The sequence below is a fragment of the Phalacrocorax aristotelis genome, chromosome 5 (assembly GCF_949628215.1).
Source record: "Phalacrocorax aristotelis chromosome 5, bGulAri2.1, whole genome shotgun sequence".
Classification (NCBI taxonomy): domain Eukaryota; kingdom Metazoa; phylum Chordata; class Aves; order Suliformes; family Phalacrocoracidae; genus Phalacrocorax; species Phalacrocorax aristotelis.
Window position 1 is genome coordinate 68,427,694 of NC_134280.1, and position 19,928 is coordinate 68,447,621.

Here is a 19,928-nt window from a genome sequence, read left to right on the forward strand (position 1 = left end):
CCTGAGAAAATGTCAGCTGAATCACAGCAGAGTCTACACACAGATTGCTTTAGTTATGGGATAAATAAGAATTCATTGGATTCATCAGGTTACCACATGGAAACGTGACAGTAGCTGAGTCAAAAAAGCTGGACAACTTTTTCTGACCTTCAATGACTTATTATTAAAATATATATATTAAAAAGTAGGGATAGTTTAGTGGCAAAGAACTACAAAATCACATACGAAACAAATATTTTGCACTGACAGATGTGGGATCTATTCTTTCCACCCTCTTTGTTGTATCCCAAGACCAGACAAAATGTGATAGTTTGTCTTGAAGGCTAGCGACATGCACCATAAAAACTGCAAGTTCTTTCAAATAAAAATCAAAAAAGACGCCCCGAGTGGCTCAAAACCACTGTCAAAACCACACCAGGCCACTCAAAATCCAAGCCTAATGGCAAGACAGCCCGTCAACATTGGTTGCTGAAATGTGAGACCTGTGGCTTTGATATTAAAGCTCTTTGAATCGTGAGAGACGTGGTCACTTGTAATCTTGCATTCCTGCACGCTAGTAAGTCACTAAGCGCAACAGAAGGGCTGGAAGCAAGGGAAAAATATAGCTCACCTGCTCCAGCTACAGGGAACATATTAAATCTATGGGAACAATGTTCATGATACAGAGTCTCTGAGGAATAACGTTTATCTGTTCAAAATCTATCAACCAACACATCTTTTCCATCAGACTCACGAAGTTGTCAATCCCACAGAACCACGCTGCGACAGAGGAACCACGACAAATGGTTTGTACAGCTGCCTCCAAAGTGTGACTGTCAGAATATCAAAATACAAGTTATTCCTTTCAATAGAAGACATCTATATTAAAGATGTGACAACTAAAAAGTGGAAAATGCAAATGAGAGTTGGGTATCATGGGAAAAAATGGAGTCAGTCGCTCATTTCAATTTGCACTCGGTGTTCAACTTAATTCCTGGAGGCACTGCTTTCCTTCATCAAAATGCATTCAGAAAACACAGAATTCATGAGATGAAGGGTCAAAAAAACCAGTCCGGCCACACCGTCATCAGCTGGCAAGGCAGATCACGTGTCCTGATCAAGGGCATAAGAACAGATGTCAGCAGCACCCACAATGTTTCCATTGTCAAACTGAAGATAAAAAGAAGGAAGATCAACTATAAACAGAAAGCAGCAATGAACAGTCAGTCACAAAACAGGGTACAGAAGAATACTTGTGAAAAGTTGCAGTGGAAAACCTGGAATAGATCTGAGGCAGCGGATGGCAGTACAGACTGGAAACAAGTAAAAATGAAGGCGTCTTAAGCAAAAATGTGCTCAAGCTGCCGCTGTGACAACAGGGTACCTACCTTCATAAGATAAAAATTGCACAAACTAAACAAGTGTTTTATCTGAGAAAGAAAAACACAAAGTAAAAGACTCTTCATCCTAAAGGCCAATGAATACTGGAAAAAGTAAAGAAAGGATACAAAAGTATAAAATGCATTGCAGAAGCGGAAAACCAAAAAGCAGCTACAACTTCAGCTGTTGCTTTACCAAACTGCCACTTGCCAAAGAACATTTTGCATGGGAAGTCCAGTATAAAAAAAACAGGGGAGGGAGGAGTCAGTAAATGCTCATTACTGAAGCAGAGCAGCAAAACAGATGGGCAGAGAGCATTTCAAAGAAGTCTTCAGCAGACCCAATCCCATCTCAGCATCAGAATTCAATAACACATATGTATCTGAGCATTTTCATTTTAAACATAACGCAGAAGGAGTGCGTAAGTATAGGATAAAACAGAAGAGTGGAACAACCACCATGTGTTGATGATAAAATGATGAAAACACTCCTTAAAACAACTGGCTGACAGATCTGTTCTTGAAGCCTGGGAAAAACAGCAGTTCTAAGCACAAAACATTGGACATCACTGTCAGAATATCACACAAAGGAGATTTTCTTGGCAACAGCTACTGGAGAAGAACCAGACTCCGTTCAGTTATAGGCAGAATCATTTGTGCTGTGTTCCTACATTGGCTGGAAAAGGAAATGGATACAAGACGACTTACTCTGGATTCAGACCAAAAAGGTCCATGGGGAGGTCAGATATACCAGGCATCGCAGAGGAAAGCGCAGATGCATTAGTTCACCCAGTTTCCCATGTCCAAAAGACATTCAGCGCCATGCACAGACGCGGTTGCCTTTAGGCACAAGGTAGGCAGTCGCCTTGGGTGCAGACTGCTGGGGGCTGCGGACTGCCAGCTTTGCCTTCCAAGGAGGAAAGACACAGATCTGTCACCAGTCAGTGCCACGGACAGAACGACACTGAACTTCGCTGCCCTGGGGGTGAAGCATCCTCACGTTAAGGGCAAACACAACTGAATATTGCCTAAGCTGCCGAGAAACCCTGCACCACTACTGCAAAGAGAGGAGCGACTAGTCAGTTACTACCTTTTCCTTCTAAATAACAAGTATAGGGGTCGTCATCAAGCCAGAGCCCTCTGGGTTGGATGCACTGCAAATAAGCTTCTGGGCAAAAGAGATTACACCTGTGTCCTGCCTCCATAAAGGATCTATTAAAGCTGAGCCTCCTGGCTTATTAAATGAGGAAATTGAATGCCAGAAACTATACCTTTCTTACCCACTCTCCTAGGTACATACATTTGTCAATACGGAGGGCTTTCTCTGCTCTCCATTGCCTCAGTAATTTTACTGAGCTCAGGAAATCTTTCAGGCTCTCATTTAAATATTCTCCACCTTCCGGTGCTAAGGAGGACACTTGGATAGAGATGATGCATAAAAACAATAAAAATTTACTCTTTCTACAAAGTATTGTTTCAATACATTGGATTATCATTTGAACTAAAAGGAGAGCTGATATAAGAATTGATATAAGAACTGAAAAGTAAGTCTTCATAAGAACTTTGTATGAACCTGTCAAGGTTTACATTATCTTTAAAGTTTCAAATGAGAATAAAAGGGCAACAAGATAGATTTCCTACAATGGGGGCTAACTTACAAAGCTTCCCTATAGCAGCACATCTGACTTACGATGCTTGGTGCTTAGCTCATACGTGCGATGAAATAAAGGCGATCTACACCACAGTCACTGCAGATGAGCAAACTTTTATTCCTAGTGAGCTTAGCTGGGGAAGGCTGCTCAGTGGGTTCAATTTTATATAAAACCCTAAACTTGCCTTCTTTTAAACAAATATATTCTTGATCAAATTTTCTAAAAAACAATAAAGAATAAAAACATAAAACTAAATTTTGTCATTTCATGCTCCTTTGATTAAACAGACTAATTTTAAACACCTCTTATGTTAAATTAATTATAATTATACAACAAATGGGGTATGTTGGATTTAGCTTGTAGCTATAACACAGCTCGTGAACTACATTCTTCTCCAAACTTCGCTACGCCACATTTAAGCTACCAGTCTTCCTGTTTGCAAACCTGAATCCAGATTTCACTTTTTTCTACAAGAGGTTCTGGGCTGATACATTAAATCAGAAATAGATCATCTGCTACAGAACTGCTTAAAACAACTGAGTTACTTTTCATTAAGACTTTATTGAAAAGGGGGGGGAAAAAAAGGCAAAAAGTAAAGCAATAAAAATGAACACATGAAACACAAAGCCAAAAATACTTTTCATTTCTCTTCCTGCACAAAATGAATTTTTAAAAAATAGTTGCTTCAATAGTGTCAATAAGTGGCTTATTATTGGTCAAAAAAATAGAGTAATGAAATAAGAGGGCTTCAGGAGGCGAACATCTCTGTTTCTAGCAGCAGAGTAAACCTAGCAAGTAAAGGTAATCTGTCCATTTTACTGGATCTAGTCGTTGAGCACTGAACACAGTCACAGATACAGCAAGCTGGTAGGATCATTAATAAAATCCTAACCATGTCCAGTCAGAGCTTGTCTTGACAGAGGACTTCACTACAGGCAAAATCCTTTTAAATTTAAGATGTACAGCAGTGGAATTCAGTATTTCAATCAATGAAAGAGCCAAAGTGATGACTGCTTCAGGCAAGATTTAATACATATCCCATGTGTAGCTCACAGCAGCCTCAGTCCTGCTCTGCCCTCTGAAGCCTTCTGGTCCAGCTCAGGTCCCACACCACTTCCCCTTCGTAGAGGTTAATCTCACACCACATAAACTAATGCAGCGGTACTGCAATTTCAGCAGCAATACCCATCTAAAAGAGTTTTTTTAAGTACAAGAATTTAAGAGAGAACACTCCCAACTCCAACACAGATTTCTCTGAGTTTCTGCAGCACTGTATAGATTGGGCTTTTAAAAAAAGACCTCTACAACCACACCTGAGGCCACACTGTCAAAACAGCTCTTCCCTGTCAGCCTGTAGACAGGCCATCTCTATCGTTCTAAAAATGAACTTAATTAAAAAGAAAGGAATAATTTCATCTGAGATAGATCTTCAATGGCAGCACAGTATGATGTAGATCTAAAATGTCAGCACAGAGTGATGTATGTAGCACACATCCATAAAAAGAATGTGTTTTTATAATCATCTTTGAAATGAAAAAAGTCTGAAGCCGACCATCAATTGAAGAACCTGACAACGGCATTCAAGGAGGCCCAGGGTAATTTAGATAATTAATCACAAACTCGGGCAGGTTGTGGTTTTAGACAGAATCAGTAAGTAACTCCCAAGACCTTCCCCGGGATGAGATTGTTATTCCTCTCGTAGCACTTCTGGAGGACAATGATTCTTTGACTTACAAAGTTACAACAGCAGAATTTTCCAAATCTATGTTCTTAACATTCCAGACATTGAATTCTACACATTCGACCATAAAAAAACCCACAACTTAGTAGTTCTTTGTGAGAAAGAGTGAGGAATTTGGACTCCTAATATGTAAGGAATAGCCACGATTATTTTTTTATTAAAAAGACCACTTTTATTCTTATTTACTCAATTAATCAGACTTTTTAAAAAAAAGTGAAAAGTCTGTTCAATTCTTTCTGTAAGATGTGAGAGATTAAGACTTTGGTTGAAAAGTCTTTATTTTCATCCAACAGACTTAGGGTTTTGAGATAAAGCCATAGGTCCACACGTGAGCTTGCAAAAGACTCCTCTAGGAGAATCAGAAAAGGTTCGTTCTATCCTGCCTCATCTGTTTCCAGTATAAGTGGTGAGGAGGGGGGGAGAGAATAAAACAGTGATTTTATGTCATTGTAAAAACTGTGGAACAGTACGATGCCACGCTTTATTCCAAAGCGAGTGTGTTGATTTCTCGTGGTGGAAGTGTGAGAAACTACACTGTGTAGAAAAGACATAGCAGCAAAGGAGGAAGAAAAGATTTATTTGTGCTTCTGTTTCCCCATCTTTATGCTTTAAAGCCACCAGCTACCTAACAAGGATGTCTCTTTATGGGACGATGACAGAGAAAGGCAACTACTATAGTAGAGAGAGAATTTGGTGACCTCCTGCTAGACCCCAGTCTAGTGTCAATCGCAAAACTGGAGAAGACAACGGGTTTATATATGTATGAGGCTCTTGTAGAGACATATGATTTTGGGGTTCAGCCCTCATCTTCCGATAAGATTTTAGATGCCTAATCCTCTTTATTCTACTCAAATGCCTCTGAATGCAGATCAGGCGGGTGTTTTGCTTTATCATAGAATCATAGAATTATTAAGGTTGGAAAAGACCTCTGGGATCATCAAATCCAACCGCCAACCCAATACCCCCAGGCCTCCCAAACCATGTCGCCAAGTGCCACGGCTACACGTTGTTTGAACCCCCCCAGGGATGGTGACTCCCCCACCTCTCTGGGCAGCCTGCGCCAATAGAACAGCTTTCATCAAGTTAAGGTACTAACTACACTCTCTTGGATGGGACGGTGCCTTTAGTTTAGGCAATCAATCAGACATACCACTGAGGTAAAAAATCTAGACATTAAAAAAACCCATGACACAGATTTTGCTTGTAATACATCAAAAAATTGTAAGAAAATAGAACAGATCTACTGCAGATTGAAGCCAGCAAAGCTAATCACTTAATTTAAACTTTTTTTTTTTAATTGAAATGCAATATGCCTTACCGTTTGCTGCAAATCAGGTATTATAATTCGAATCACTAATGTGTTGCTCTGACTGTCTTCCATTCTGCTGCTTGGCTTTTCTGCAGTTGCTCTAATTGTGTCATAAATAGTTTCTTCTTTGGAGCTGTCTGATTCAGATTCAACAGAATAGTCGGAAAAGCTTTGTGCCATTTCATCTTCGCTTGATGTTGGGCTACGAGGCATGTTCAAGTTTTTTATCCTGCCATTACAAAGGAAAAAGAGAAAATGATAAGTCATAGTTAAAGTCTTAAAAATGAATCAGCTACAAGTTTTGTTTTCTTGGAAGTAACATGCATTTAACAATGAAGTTATATGTTTCATCCTCCTTTTATTTCCTCCTGTAATTTATGTGGGTAAGCAGAGTGTAATGGAAATAAATCTGGCTACCAATTTAGTACACAAGAGGAAGAGGACAGGAGGACGAAAGAGAGTAATAAAAGGGAAGATGACCTTTCTTCACAGACACACCCAGCCTCCCAAGGCATCCAGAAAAACCCAGCATAATTACCAGGTTCTCTGCTAAATAGCACTGTTGTAAACTGTACTTAGAACTAGATCTGGCTTTGGAGCCTAGTTCTGGCAGGGTAAAAAGACATTTCAGGAAATTGATAGAGGTGCTAAATTAACATCATCCTGTACATGGAGAAACTGTACAGGTAAGGCTACAGTAAGAGACAGTCTTTTCAAATAGCAGAATCAACCGAAAACTGAAATACTACAGGGAGCCAGATGCAGATGCGGCTATGGTTTGTGGCTCATACAACACTACCAGTCTGTCTATTATACATACAATGAATACATATAATACTGATTTTAGAAACATTTTTAATCTGTGGTATAGATTAGGCTCAAATAAAAGTAATGTCCATTCCAAAGTAAGGATGTTTGTATTCTGAGGTCTCACAGTATATTTTCCTTCAGGGCTCTTCCAACTACAGCAGCAAAAGACTTTTTTGTCCCATCAGCTAAAAGTTTCTCCAGGAAATGAAAATCATAATTCTATGGAAAAAAGGGGAAAAAATTTGGAAAAAAAATTAAAATACCACCATAAACTTCGCAGTGCTTTGTCACTACATACTTTTTCAGTTTCAGGGGCCAGAAAATCATAAATGTTATTTTTCATATTTTCCATATGAAACTTCCCAAGACAACTTCTCTGCTTTTTAATAAAAATATCCCCAGGTAAAGGAAAAAAAAAAAAAAACCCAACCAATTCCACTGTCAGCCCACATTAAAAAAAGACATTAAAGGAAAAGTAAAGCACAGAAGGGTGAACTGACTTTCCCAAGGTCACTCATATAGCAGGGGACTGTGCTGAGATATCCAAATGTATGTTTTCTATAACGGTCTCGCAGTCAGATCCCCCAAAGTAAATACAGTCAAACAACAGCAGGGATGAAAGGAACACTTTTTTACCACTCTGTTTCACTATTTAGTTTGAGCCAACTAAATATCGTCACCAGAGTACTCATTCCTCTTTGTTGTCCGGTCATTTATACAGCAATGATTACAAAGCAGGCATAAAAGGCTCCCACTCTAACTTAGCATTGTAAGGTGACCATATGTTGGAGGCAGCGTCTACACCAGAGGACAGGCAGTGGCGAGGCAAGCCTAAAGCTTGAGGTCAAGGGCAAGCATTTCCAAAGCACATCACATGCCCACATCATCAAGTCTTATTGTTATTTCTGATGAAGGACAATTCCAGTGTTATTACCCTCAGCTATAATTACTAATGAAGACAAAAACAGCGCATTCGAAAATCTGAAAGCATGCCAGTTCACAGCAGCTTAATGCAAGGCTCCATTTACAAAAGAAAACTCTGGAGGGAGTATTTCATTTTCTTACTGCTTCACTGAACTGTAGATTAATGCTGCTCTCCAAAGCACCTTAAGTCAATAAAAAGCATAAACATTTCAATGGCTTCCTTATTTATGCTAAATCACATGAAGCCAAAATATAGTAGGTCGAGACTCAGTATTTAAGAGCATAAGACGTATAGGCCAGTGAGTGCGAAGAAGAAGACATCAAGACAATCACATAGTTTGTCTCCCCCTGAAGCCATTTCAGAGCACAATATATTCCAGGGCCACAGATTCAACTCCTCTGACAGGGAGCAGTAAACTGCAATTACACAGCATACAAATAAAGAGCTGAATTATGGAAAAAAAACCTTCCCAAGGTTTTGGCAAATAGATTTCCATGCAAAAACTACGCAGAAATATCACATTATGGAATAGCAAAGAGAAATTACTAGCTGAAAAACCAACCCCAGGTATCAAGCACTTAAGTTTAATAAACAGTGGGACAAAGAACTCCTTGGAGACGTATCAACAAGGCACAAGTCACCTAATTTTCTAGAATACAAATTTAAAAAAAAAAAAAAAATGCACAAGTAACCATGGAAAGGATAATGAAAGACTGTATCTACAGTGACAAAAAGAACAGAACCTATGCCCCACCAGCGCTGTGGAGAAGCAGATCATTTAAATGCCTGTTTTTAAACAAGGCAATCTAACCACCGGCGAAACAGAAGGTCCCAGTGTAGGGCAGACCCTGCCCGGGAGCAGGGGTCAAGCTGGTCTCCCTAAATCTATGGACAACTTAGGACAATTTGCTTGCATGGCTGTTAAGTTGCATGGAAATGGAAGATACCACCATTTGGTAACCAGAGATGCTCGCTATCGTAACTCCCACCGGAAAGCTCTTGTCTTTTAGGAACCGTTTCAGTTTTGTCCCAGTGATAGTCCAAAGACTTTTCCACAACGAAAACCATTACCTCAGGAAAAGTAAAGCAGGTTGCCTGGCTTACCTAGGCTTGTACAGCAGAAAATATAGCATCACAGGCTCCTAATCCCCAGTTTGTAATTCATTCATCAAAAGGATGTTATATAGCTGAAATATAGATTATGTCTTACTGATATGACTATCTGGGATGTCTTCTTTCATTTTCTTAAAAACACACCAGATCTTTGCTTCCTTTACTTAAGCTGACTGTATTTTGTAGCAATATGATACATCAGTGGCTGCTTTTGGTATAGAGAAGTGCTGAATGAGGAAAAGTTTCTCTGTAAATGGATGAAAACAGATTTCCAAAGACCTTGGAAGTAAACTCACAATCCGAACTACCACCATGCCATGTCCTCTGCCTGCATTTTCAACTCCCATACCTTGAGCTCCCCACGTGTCCCAGCCCCAGGCGCTCTCCTTCCCTGGTCCCCGCACATCCCCTAACTGCTGGCTGAACAAAGCAAGCACAAGAATAAATAATTTTTTTAAAAAAAAAAAAAAAGGCCATTGGCAAGTCGTGTGACCCTTTAACTGCCTTTTCCTTTTGGGGAAAAAAAAAAAAGAAGACTAAGAGCTGTAAAAGACTGGAACTATACAGATATTCGACAGAGAATATTGTACTATATAGGTAGTCTATAAAGAACTACAAAAGACTGGAATGAACACAGTGCACAGGCTATCAAAAGGCAAGAAATTCAAGTCCCAGAGCTCGCTCTCTATCTGAATGGTGCGCTCCAGTGAGTACAAACTGGCATGGCAAGGGAAAAAAGTAAGAGCAGTGGCAGACTTATCAATTTTTTGCAGCCTTATGGTTGTTAAGAATCATACAAAATTATTAAAGATATATGCTTAAATTTATTATAATTATCTTAAATATTAGAAATTTGATATTTACTAAAGGGATTAAAATATCGATATGGACACACATTGGACAGGGTATCCTCATTAAAAATAGATGTATCATCAGATACAGAATTCACAAGCCCACTAGAAAAATTATTTTTTTAAAATCTTCAACTTAATTATGGCTATGTGCAATTTTGTTGATCCTGCAAAGTAACAAACCTTCCTGTCTGGTTTCATACTGGTAAATATGGAACACAGTGATACATACACACACAAAACCCTATTTTAAGAGATTTGTCCGATATAAAGTCCCCTCCCTATTGTATCCTATGCCAGCAAATACGGCAAGTACAGGCGTGTCTGTCCAGTGTGTCTGGAGCAAACCCAACAGCCAGTATATATCTGACAACCACCAAAAGCGAATAACTACATGCACAGCGGTCCCGCAGAACATCACAGCTGTGGCAAAGGCTGCCCTTGGGTTTCTGCAGTGGGAAAGACAAACACACGGTGAGACAGAAGGAAACACACCCTAACACCATGAGTAACTTTTGGTAGAGAAATCCCATTGAAGGATGTAACTCTTCCTTCCCCAACCTGTGAGATTTTGGTTCTGGTTTTGCTACTATGTGAACATAGGCTAGGTCTCACACGAGTGGCCATCTCGGACTAATCGCAGTAGCTGTTAGCTCTCCTCTCTCTAAAATACAGCATCAAATGTCAAGGACAACAAGGCTAGATCTCAGAGCAAGGTTTCAAAATTCAGGGGTCGATGGCTCCTAGTCCTGATAAGAACAATCTATTTTTATATAAACATTCATTTGCACAATAACAGTCCTGTTGCCTGCAGGGAGAAGTCCTCTAGACTGCTATTGTCAGAGTTTAAAATGTACCTGTGGGAATTTCTGATACAGAGTCGGCATTGTTATGGGTTGAGTAATGCCATTAACCAGACTGTGAGAAAAGTTTGCTGATAGAGTAACAGCAACTGCTAGAAAGAGGTTTTTAATAATTAACTCTGAAGAAAAACTATTCAGGAAAGGGATTTCCATCTGTATAAAACCTGCCTAATGCTTGGATTCTGTGGCTTTATTCGGGATTATATACATCAGCTCAAGAACCAGCTCGCAAAGTTGCTAAATTAAAATGCCGGAGAAGATCAAGCATTGCCTTATCTAATTATATTAATATTAAAACAAAACCCCATTTCAGACAGAACTGAAGCTGGGGGGTACGACCGCAACGCACCATGCATTTCACACCTCCCCGCAGTTCTGCAGAAAAGATCACGTAGAAGAAAAGCTGAATTGAAGACCGACTCCAATGAGAAATTTGCAATTTGATGGCTCCAATCTCCACTTCACAGTCTTACTTTAAAGGTGGCAATAACTGGCATTGCCTCCTGAAGGCACGATCCCAACCTCCCTCGCACCCTGAACCACTCCACTTGTGCCCCCAGACTGCTTTAATCTCTGCACTAACACAAAGAGTGTAGCAGAACAAAGCATCAATCCAGGTTAAACACGCCAGGTTTTTTTGTTTTGTTTTAGGAAGTTAGTTTCAGCATTCATCACATCTCCGAACTGGATTGCTATGCACATGTTTGCATAAGCAGCAGGAGGAAGATGGCAGAGGGCCAGAAGCAAACAGCCAGGGCATGAAAAGGGCAGAACTGCTTTTTCCAAAGGCAGTATTAATGCTTGCCAGCATAAAGTGAGTCTGAGACACCACTGCCTAAATGACAGGAAAGAAATCTACATAGATACAGCCATCTGATTAACTCCAATGAAAATCTCTTGATTATTAGTATCGAAATACCGTAACTCTGAACAGGACAGCTTACTGAAACCCACCGATACAAAATTCATCCAGGCAAACACAAAACCTAAAAGAATACATCTACAAGAAGAAAAACAGGAGGTGCACAAGGACTGCTAACCCAGCCCACAGCAAAATCTCAGGGGAAATGAGGCACTTGGAACTCCTCCTGTTCTCCCAGGCCCACCAGACGAGGAGGCAGCTCTGGTGTTGATGTGACACCACGTGAAGCTGTGCTGTTCAGGCTCCAGTGCTGGGAGCCTTCTGCAAAAGGGCCAGCACAGTCTCCAATGCTATTTTTACCCTGCAAGGAAAAAGAGTGGCCGGGCAGCAAAACGAAGCACTGTTCCCTTGGCATGCCCCGAGGTGTGCTCCCTTGGTCAGTGCCCAGCAGTGCCCCTTACTTACAGGACACACAGATGAGGTGCTACCGGGCTCGGCGCTCTCCAATCTCTGCAGGCTTTCATGCTACTGAAACGTCCCCCTGCTCCACAGTAATGCAGCCCACGTGCTACGCAGACACTGACTTAAAAAGGCAAAATCACACAAAAAAAAACCACTTTCTGGGGCCTCAGGAGCTGAGAAGATATCCAAGGGTCAGCAAGGTCCACTTCATGCCACATGGCCTCAGGGCCAGGGAACACCTCCTGGTCTGATTTTATTTAGAAGTATAGATGTAGTTTTGGAAACTGAAAAATAAAGAACGAGGACATGCATGAAAGCTCTATGAAAGTTCATCTGTTATCCTGAAGTTCCCTGGACATGCCTTTGTAAAACGGGGCAACTGATTCTTGAGTCTTCTCTAAAGCACTTCCTCTCTGTGGAAGAAGCTGCTAGAAAACCAAATCACTTGCACATTATTAGAAAAAAAAAAAGCAACCCTCATGGTAATTGCCTAAACAAATTCAATCATACATTATATTTTGCTGTTCACAAGCCCCATAATGATGGTTTTATTCCCTATACACCAGTCCTTCACTTAAATTCACTTTGGTTCACTGTCTGTTAATGCATTTTTGAGCTCTCTGTTAAATAACTGAAACACCCAAATAAATACTTTAGAGGATGTGTGCTGAGGCACAAGTATTAACGTACCAGATTGTCAAGCAAAATTCCTCCTTTACTGTTCTCTGGAGCTGCTGTTCCTCAGCGTGGCATCTCTTAATTCAAAACTTAAATATTGATTTGAAATCAGTATTGAAAAATCAATGGTCATATCCATTTGTTCTCCCTGGTACCACCAGAAGATTCTTCTTCCTGCCCTGTTTAAGGGCAGATTTATTATTTAGTCCTTGATTTCTTTGCTAGGTGATCTGCACGGGGGACAAACTGTTTTGCAAAAGGGCTCAAGAGAGACATTCCCTGCCCCCACCCCCCCCATTTTTTTTTTTTAGGAAAAAGAAAAAGGAAAATCGAGTGACATAATTGTTGAACCTGCTCCTTATTTCTGAGGCAGCTTGTTATGCCTTCATGTATATTTGCACAGCACCCACTTGCCAGGAAGAGGCTAAGCCCCATTAACTTATGGTATTTAGAGTGTTAAATACCAACATCATATGATGAAATACCAACATCATATGTGGGTCTTAAGATCCAACTGTAGGAATGTAATTTTATTTTTTTTTTTAAACAGATGTAGTTCACCGTTAGCTCTCCCGTGCACATACAAAATCAACACGTGCAACCTATTTCTGCAAATACAGGGTAGTTTTCTAAAAGTTTCTTCAGTTTCCAAGTAGCTTTGGATGCTAAAGTTCTCCTTTGTCCTCTGTCTGTTCTGCTTATAAACTTGTAAGTTATTCAGCCAGTCACAGTACCTTCACGGAAAGGCTGAAGTTCAATCAGGCAGGTGCAAAGAGAGATTTGGGGGAAGGATAGATACAAAGAATACAGGAGACAAGTAACTTGTTGTCCTGAATGAGCAAGACTGGAAGAGGTGCAGAGAAGCAGGTGTAGAAAAAGCTTAAAAACATTCGAAGCATAAGTTCAACATGAGAAAACAGAAAAACGTTTGAAGTAGGAGTTGGACCTGCTAGGATAAAGAACAACCAAAGGTTTAGCACAAAGAGGCACAGTCAGGTTGGTTAAAATGGTTAAAAATCCTTACCAAAAAAAAATTCAAACGTATTACTAGGGGAAACACAGCAAGTACTTATAAATGTTAACCGCAGCGAAGTCTACAGTAAAGGCCAACTCCCACTGGCAATACAATATTGTAAGTGCCTTCTTTTAAGCACCTGCAAGGTTTCCAGTGCAGTTCTGTCTGACATTTAAAGGCTGTTCTTCCAGACAAGGAATTACACCTGCCCTGCGAGCCCCAAGGCAGGTAGCTTCTAGGCTCTGTTCATTTCTGTAGTTGTTTTTAATATGGCCTCCAGTTTTGTGCGTTTATTAGAACTTCCATTTCCCAATAGATAGACTAACAAACAACAGTACTCATAAATCATTCTTTAAATATTGCTTGGAATGGATACTATAGTTCACCTAGGACAAACTCGTAGTGCACTTCGAAGCATTCAGTAAGAGACTGTACCCCACAGCAATTGCACGTAAACACAACTTTCAGTTTGAAAATTCATCTGCTCAGGAAGTATTAATCCAGAATTCTAAAGCACTTTAAACAGATGTTAAGCAAAAGCTAAGTAAGTAGCAACTAAATAAGAAATTCAAATATGATGACAACCAACAAAACTTATTAAGAAAACACACCGAGCATATTACCCCAGATATCAAAGTTCACCAGCTTCCCACATCCAAGATGTGTCTTCTTGGACTCATAAATTCAAATAAATACCCCTTTCTAAGCAAGTAGGGTTGGATCTGTCATACAGTCTTTAACTTGCTGATCTTGCTAGGAGCAAAAATATACAGAGTAACCTTCTGAGCTCCTTTTTAAGCAACTTCCTATCTTGCACGGGGAATCAGTCATGTATGTAATCGCACTGCAGTCAACAGAATGACTTCAGGAGCAACTCCAACAAGACTTGACCCCTCCATGTTGTATCTGTGAGCAAAACAGCAGCCAGGGTAAGCTATGAAAAGCAAACATGAAACATTGAAAAGTTTATCCGGTTCTGGATCCAGTAAGGCATTTCTTCATAATATGACAGCTTTTCAGCTATCAAACCAGGAAAATATGCTACAGATTCAGCTGTTACACTGACTCTGTCCCCAGTCCAAAGTACAACTTATAAATATTTGCTGCCATGAAGCATACTTGCATATAGTAACTGGGGATTTCAAAATTGCTAACCTCAGCAAACCAAAAAGAAAAAAAAATTCCCCTCCAGTTATCTAAAACGGGAATGATACAGTGTGAGCAACTAGCTATGAATTGCTCTCTAAGTGGAAGTATAACACCACTTCCATCTTAAAAAGTCATTATCTATTTATAAAAGATGGGTATAATGGTCATTTTGGTTTCCCCAGATATTTTCCTTACAAAACAGAAGCATTTAGGGCAAGCAATTTTATCTTCTAGCCTTTCTGTTTCCAGCTTCTGCTTGCACTTGACTACGTAAATATCAAAAAGATTATAATAATATGTTGGAAGGGAAAGGACATAAGAGAATTTTAAAAGGTTTACAACAGGAATTTGAGAACATTTCAAAGCTTGTTGAACATATTTACCTCAGGTTCATCTCCGTGGCAGACAAAGCAGCTTAGCTGCTTGTTAATATGCATTTTATGCTTATCAACCTTTTTCCTCTTTATCCATAAAGAAAACATTTTTGCAATAATTCAAATACAAACATAATTAAATGTTAACAGAGAAGCACTGTTGCTGTCTTGTTGTGTAGATTAGATCAGGTCCCAAGAGTAGATAAAGCAGGCTCCCTCTTGCCCTTACATATGGGTCAGTGTTTAGAGTTTGCTATAAAGTTTAACTTGAATTTTCTTCAGAAGCAATCCCGATGGGGGCTACTAGATAGATTTTAATTTATTTGCTGTGTTACCAAAACCAGTATCGTTGTTTGCATTATTTTAATCAAAGAAATAGTATGCCAGTTAAAAAAGCAAAGCTTCAAATAGATGCTCTACTTTTCTTATAAAACAATGAGTTATCTTTGTCCGACAGCTGGTTAAAAAAGATTCAATTACCTTTTCTTGCTGTGTGTGTTGGGTTTTTTTCTTGTTTAGTTTCAACAAATTCATTTTTATTTCAACTCAGCGGGAAACACGCCTTGAAGGCTGTAGAGGACACGGGGAGCCCAGTGTCTTCAGCAGCCTGCTAGGTGGGATGTGGGGGCACAGATCTCTGACTCTCCAGGCCAGCAAACCTGGGGCAGCCCCCCACAAGAGTGCCCTGTAGCTGGAGATTTCCAGGTTACGCCACTCCAGTGCAGTGCTCTAGGGACGACACCAAAATACAGGAGTTCTGTTCCAAAGCCCAAAGAAACCAAGTTTTGAAATACAGAAATCTTCCACAAAATAAAAATTTTTCTCTGTACAGATCTGCTTAACGAGAGCAGTTTGCAAGCTGCCAAATGCAGAGACCAGTTTCACTAATCAGCTTAATTTGAATTACTAATACGAGGGCCCAGAAATCTCACATTAGGAGCAGTCGTACAAACATAAGTCAAGCTGTGACCATTATTTTTCACCAGCATCGATAAGTATATTGGCAATACACGGGGCAATATAGTAGGCAAATAAACGTCCAGTTCATTTGCTGCCTTAATTTCTGAATAGCTGAGCAGACCAAGCCCTGGCCTCAGTTAGGACCATCAAACCAACTTGCGCAGAGAGGAGGGAAGAAAGGCAGAAGAAACTACCTGGCCTTTATATACTTAATTTATTTTCTTAATCAAGAGGGAAGCAACAAACAAATGGTGACCCAGAAAGGATGCACACGCTGTAGAACTAGGGCAGGTGACCAGCCCTTGGTTTAGCCAAACTCCAGTGCAAGCAAAGCTGTGCGCCGTGTCCTCGCTATCTTTGCACCCATCTGTGTATGTCTGCAGCAAACATGCCTGCTTCTCGGTGACAGATGGTCTCCAGGCTTCTCTTATCCTAACTGCAGAAAAACTTACCTGATTTTTTCAGAGGAAATTTTGAAAAAGGAACTCTGCTGATTTTATCTGCATCTTACCTGCTGGTTTTCCTACCCAAGGTAAGCATATCTTGGGCTTTAATTCATACTCCAGCCTGTGCAAGCAAGTCTGAGCTCATGGCGCAATTAAGGACATTCTTTAGGATTGCGTACGTGAACAGTGATGGTGACGGCAGATCGGGGAAAAATATCTGCAGGCTGAGAAAGGCTACAGAATCTGCCAGGATGACCCAGGCAGGGCAGTGATTCTGCAGAAGAACTGAGAAACAAATTATTCTCTTGACCTTTGAGATTTTGATTCAACTCATTGTAAAGATAAGAAACTCATTTTTACCAAATTATATCTAGCCAAAATTTAGGCAATCAAGACACAATAAAACTGATTAAAAGAACCGGCTTTCCCCACTGACTACCAACGCTAAATTGTTGCCTTCAGTAAACAGCTCGAGAAATAAAAGATCACTTCTTAGGCAAGAAGAAAACAGAATGACATACATGTTTATGACTATTATGCAGAAGTAGGGAAACAAAAAATATGAGGAACACTAATGTTTAAAAATGCAGAAAGATTCATAATAAACTCTTCAAGCTTTCACTACTTAAATGCCAGGTGTAGTTTGGGATTTAATATTAAAAATAAATAGCATGCTAAATCACCCTGGGATAACTGCTTACATTACTTTTGATTTGGAGACAGAGTTTAGAGTACCAGCAGTCCTGTTTTTCTGAAGTATCCCCCTCTCCATGCAGAATCAAGACAAATATCAGCCTCCACGAACACACTGACACGGGTTCTTTGTTGTGCCTTAGAGTCACAGAATCATCAAGCCATTTGGGTTGGAAGAGTCTCCAGAGGTCTTTAGTCCAACCTCCTGCTCAAGGCAGGTCCAGTGATGAGATCTGCTTGGGTTGCACGTGCCTTTACCCAGGTCTGTCTTGAAAACCTCCAAGGGCAGAGACTACACATGACTGGCCTTATGGGGAAACAGGTTTTCCTTACACCCAGACTGAACTTCTTTCAACTTACGAATGTTGTCTCTCATCCTGCCACACACCGCTGCACAGTCTGCCTCTGTTGTCTCAGTAGCCTCCCTGTTTGGGCCAGCTGATGCTCCCTGATCCTCTTCTCCAGGCTGAACAAGCCTCTGTCCCTCAGCCTCTCCTTGCAGGACAAGTACTCCAGCCTCCACATTCTTGGTGGCCCTTCACAGAACCTGCTCCAGTTTGTCAATGTCTTTCTTGTATTGGGGGGGGGGGGGGGGGTCCAAAACTGGACACAGTGCTCAAGATGCTGTCTACCAAGTGCCAACAAGTGGTATAATCACTTTCCTCAGTCTGGTGCTGTGCAGCTTGCAGGACAGCCCAGGTTGCTGTTAGCTGCTGTTGCTGCCAGGCACTCTGCCAGCCCATGCCCAGCTCGCTGCCCACCTTGACACCCCAGTCCCCCTCCTCAGAGCTGCTCCCCTGCCAGCCAGTCCCCACCTGCACTGCTGCAGGGGCTCTGCCTCCGCAGGTGCAGGACTTGTTGAACTGCACATAGCTCCTGTCAGCCCACTCCTACAGCCTGCCTTCAGCCCTAGGGATGGCAGCCCTGTTCCCCCACACTCGGTGCCATCCACAAAATTGGCAAAAGCACGCTGTATCGCCTCCTCCAGGTCAGAGACAGAGATATGGTCATTTTGTCCTCGTACTGGTGCATGTGACAAGGCCATGACCATTTCCAAAAAACTCAACCCTATGAAGAAGGGAAAGCTGAGGACGGAGTTTAGAAACAACACTGGCAGCCACGCTGGATGTATGGACAGCTTGGTCTTACTGACGCCAACAGCAAAATGCAGCACTTGTACCTGTATTTTGCCTTTAGAGTCATAAGGGTTAAGATAAAACCAAAAGCTTAACCTACAACTACAGCTTAGTTCTACAACCCCAAAGCTTCTTGAAAGTTAGCGTATAAGCAAACATATCTTTTATAATCAATATGGTCTCACATATTCACACACTGCAAAATATATTCATCGGTATAAAGCTTTTTCAACCATACAAATGCAGGCTGGCATTTCTTTCTTGTGGTTTTCAAGGGGATGTCGCATTTAAAATTATTGTTGACGAAATCTATAGTTCTATCTATGAACAGGCCAATCTATAGTTTACAACAGAGGTTCAGGTAAATTTCAGCATCACCAGTTCTGGATGTTTATATCACTTACAGTGACTTCTTTACAAAGTGTAATTTCTACCTGTTTATGCAGGCCTTTAATCCAGTCACAGGTAACATAAGTCCTAAAATGAGGCTGTTGGAGAACCAGAAATACTTTAAACAGATTTATTTCTAATTGACTAGATTTCATGTTGATTGTACTCCTGTCAGACCTGATTAAGTGAATTCATTACCATTTATAATTTTATGACGGCATACTTTGGAGATTCCAGCCATGGAAATTATCACAGTCTAATCAAGATATGCAAACTGAATATAAAAGCACTTTAAAAAAAATAATCTTGATTGAATCTTGTTATAAAATATTCCTAATAAAAAAAAAACCACATCTCTTGAATTCCAGGCATACTACTATCAGTTTCTGTTATTAAGAAAGCAGTTAGTGAATGTTCTCACTAAATGACCCATAGGTATCAAGCAGCTGACACAGGATTTCACAGTCAGAAACCTTTGTGGCGGCCACCCACATTTCCCTAGGAACGAAGAGCAGCGATGCCCAGGAATATACACTTGAAAGGACTTTTAGTTTTCTCTAAAACTGGGTGCTGGGCTGATGATATGCACCATTCACTTTGCTTAACTTCTTTCTGCTGCTCAAATACTTCCACGTGTATTGCGAACCTGAACAGTCTCTGTGCAAAGCTCATTTCCTAACGCTGCTATTGATGCTGTCAGAGCTACCGACGCCTGCACGTCATTATAAGAGAAGAGCAACGTCTAGGCAGCTCTGCTTACTGTGTCAGGCAGCTGTGCAGGGAAGGAAATAATTAAGCCCATCATGTGAACCAAATCCTTCAGGACATACCCATTAATGAGACTTACTGAACCCACTCTCTGCTTTGCTGCTTGCAGGAACGAAGGAGACAGAGTGAGAAAAGCCCTCCTTTTCAGCATTAATATAAAACTAGAACTACATTTTGTTCAATTCACACTTTTAAAGGAAAGAAGCATTAAAAAGACATTTGCCATTAGGGTTTATGGCTGCTTCACGTTCTCCCACAGATTTTATTTAGTCTGCCTCACAGGTTTTTTGACACTCAAAAGTTTTTCCCAGGCCTTAATACAAATAAACTCCTCTTCTCCACATGGTTTTCCAGCCAACCATGGAGAGTGACC

At 40.6% G+C, this 19,928-nt stretch overlaps 1 protein-coding gene across 2 annotated transcripts in view; it reads right to left on the reverse strand.

Moving 5' to 3' along the window:
- Nucleotides 1-19,928, reverse strand: part of SHANK2 (SH3 and multiple ankyrin repeat domains 2) — a 363,557-nt gene that overhangs the window by 316,666 nt on the left and 26,963 nt on the right. For both annotated transcript variants that reach the window (XM_075095009.1, XM_075095008.1), the window contains one exon: nt 6,070-6,289. In XM_075095009.1, coding sequence (XP_074951110.1) covers nt 6,070-6,273 — 204 coding nt within the window. In that variant the 5' untranslated portion in view covers nt 6,274-6,289. The remainder of the gene's footprint in view (nt 1-6,069; nt 6,290-19,928) is intronic.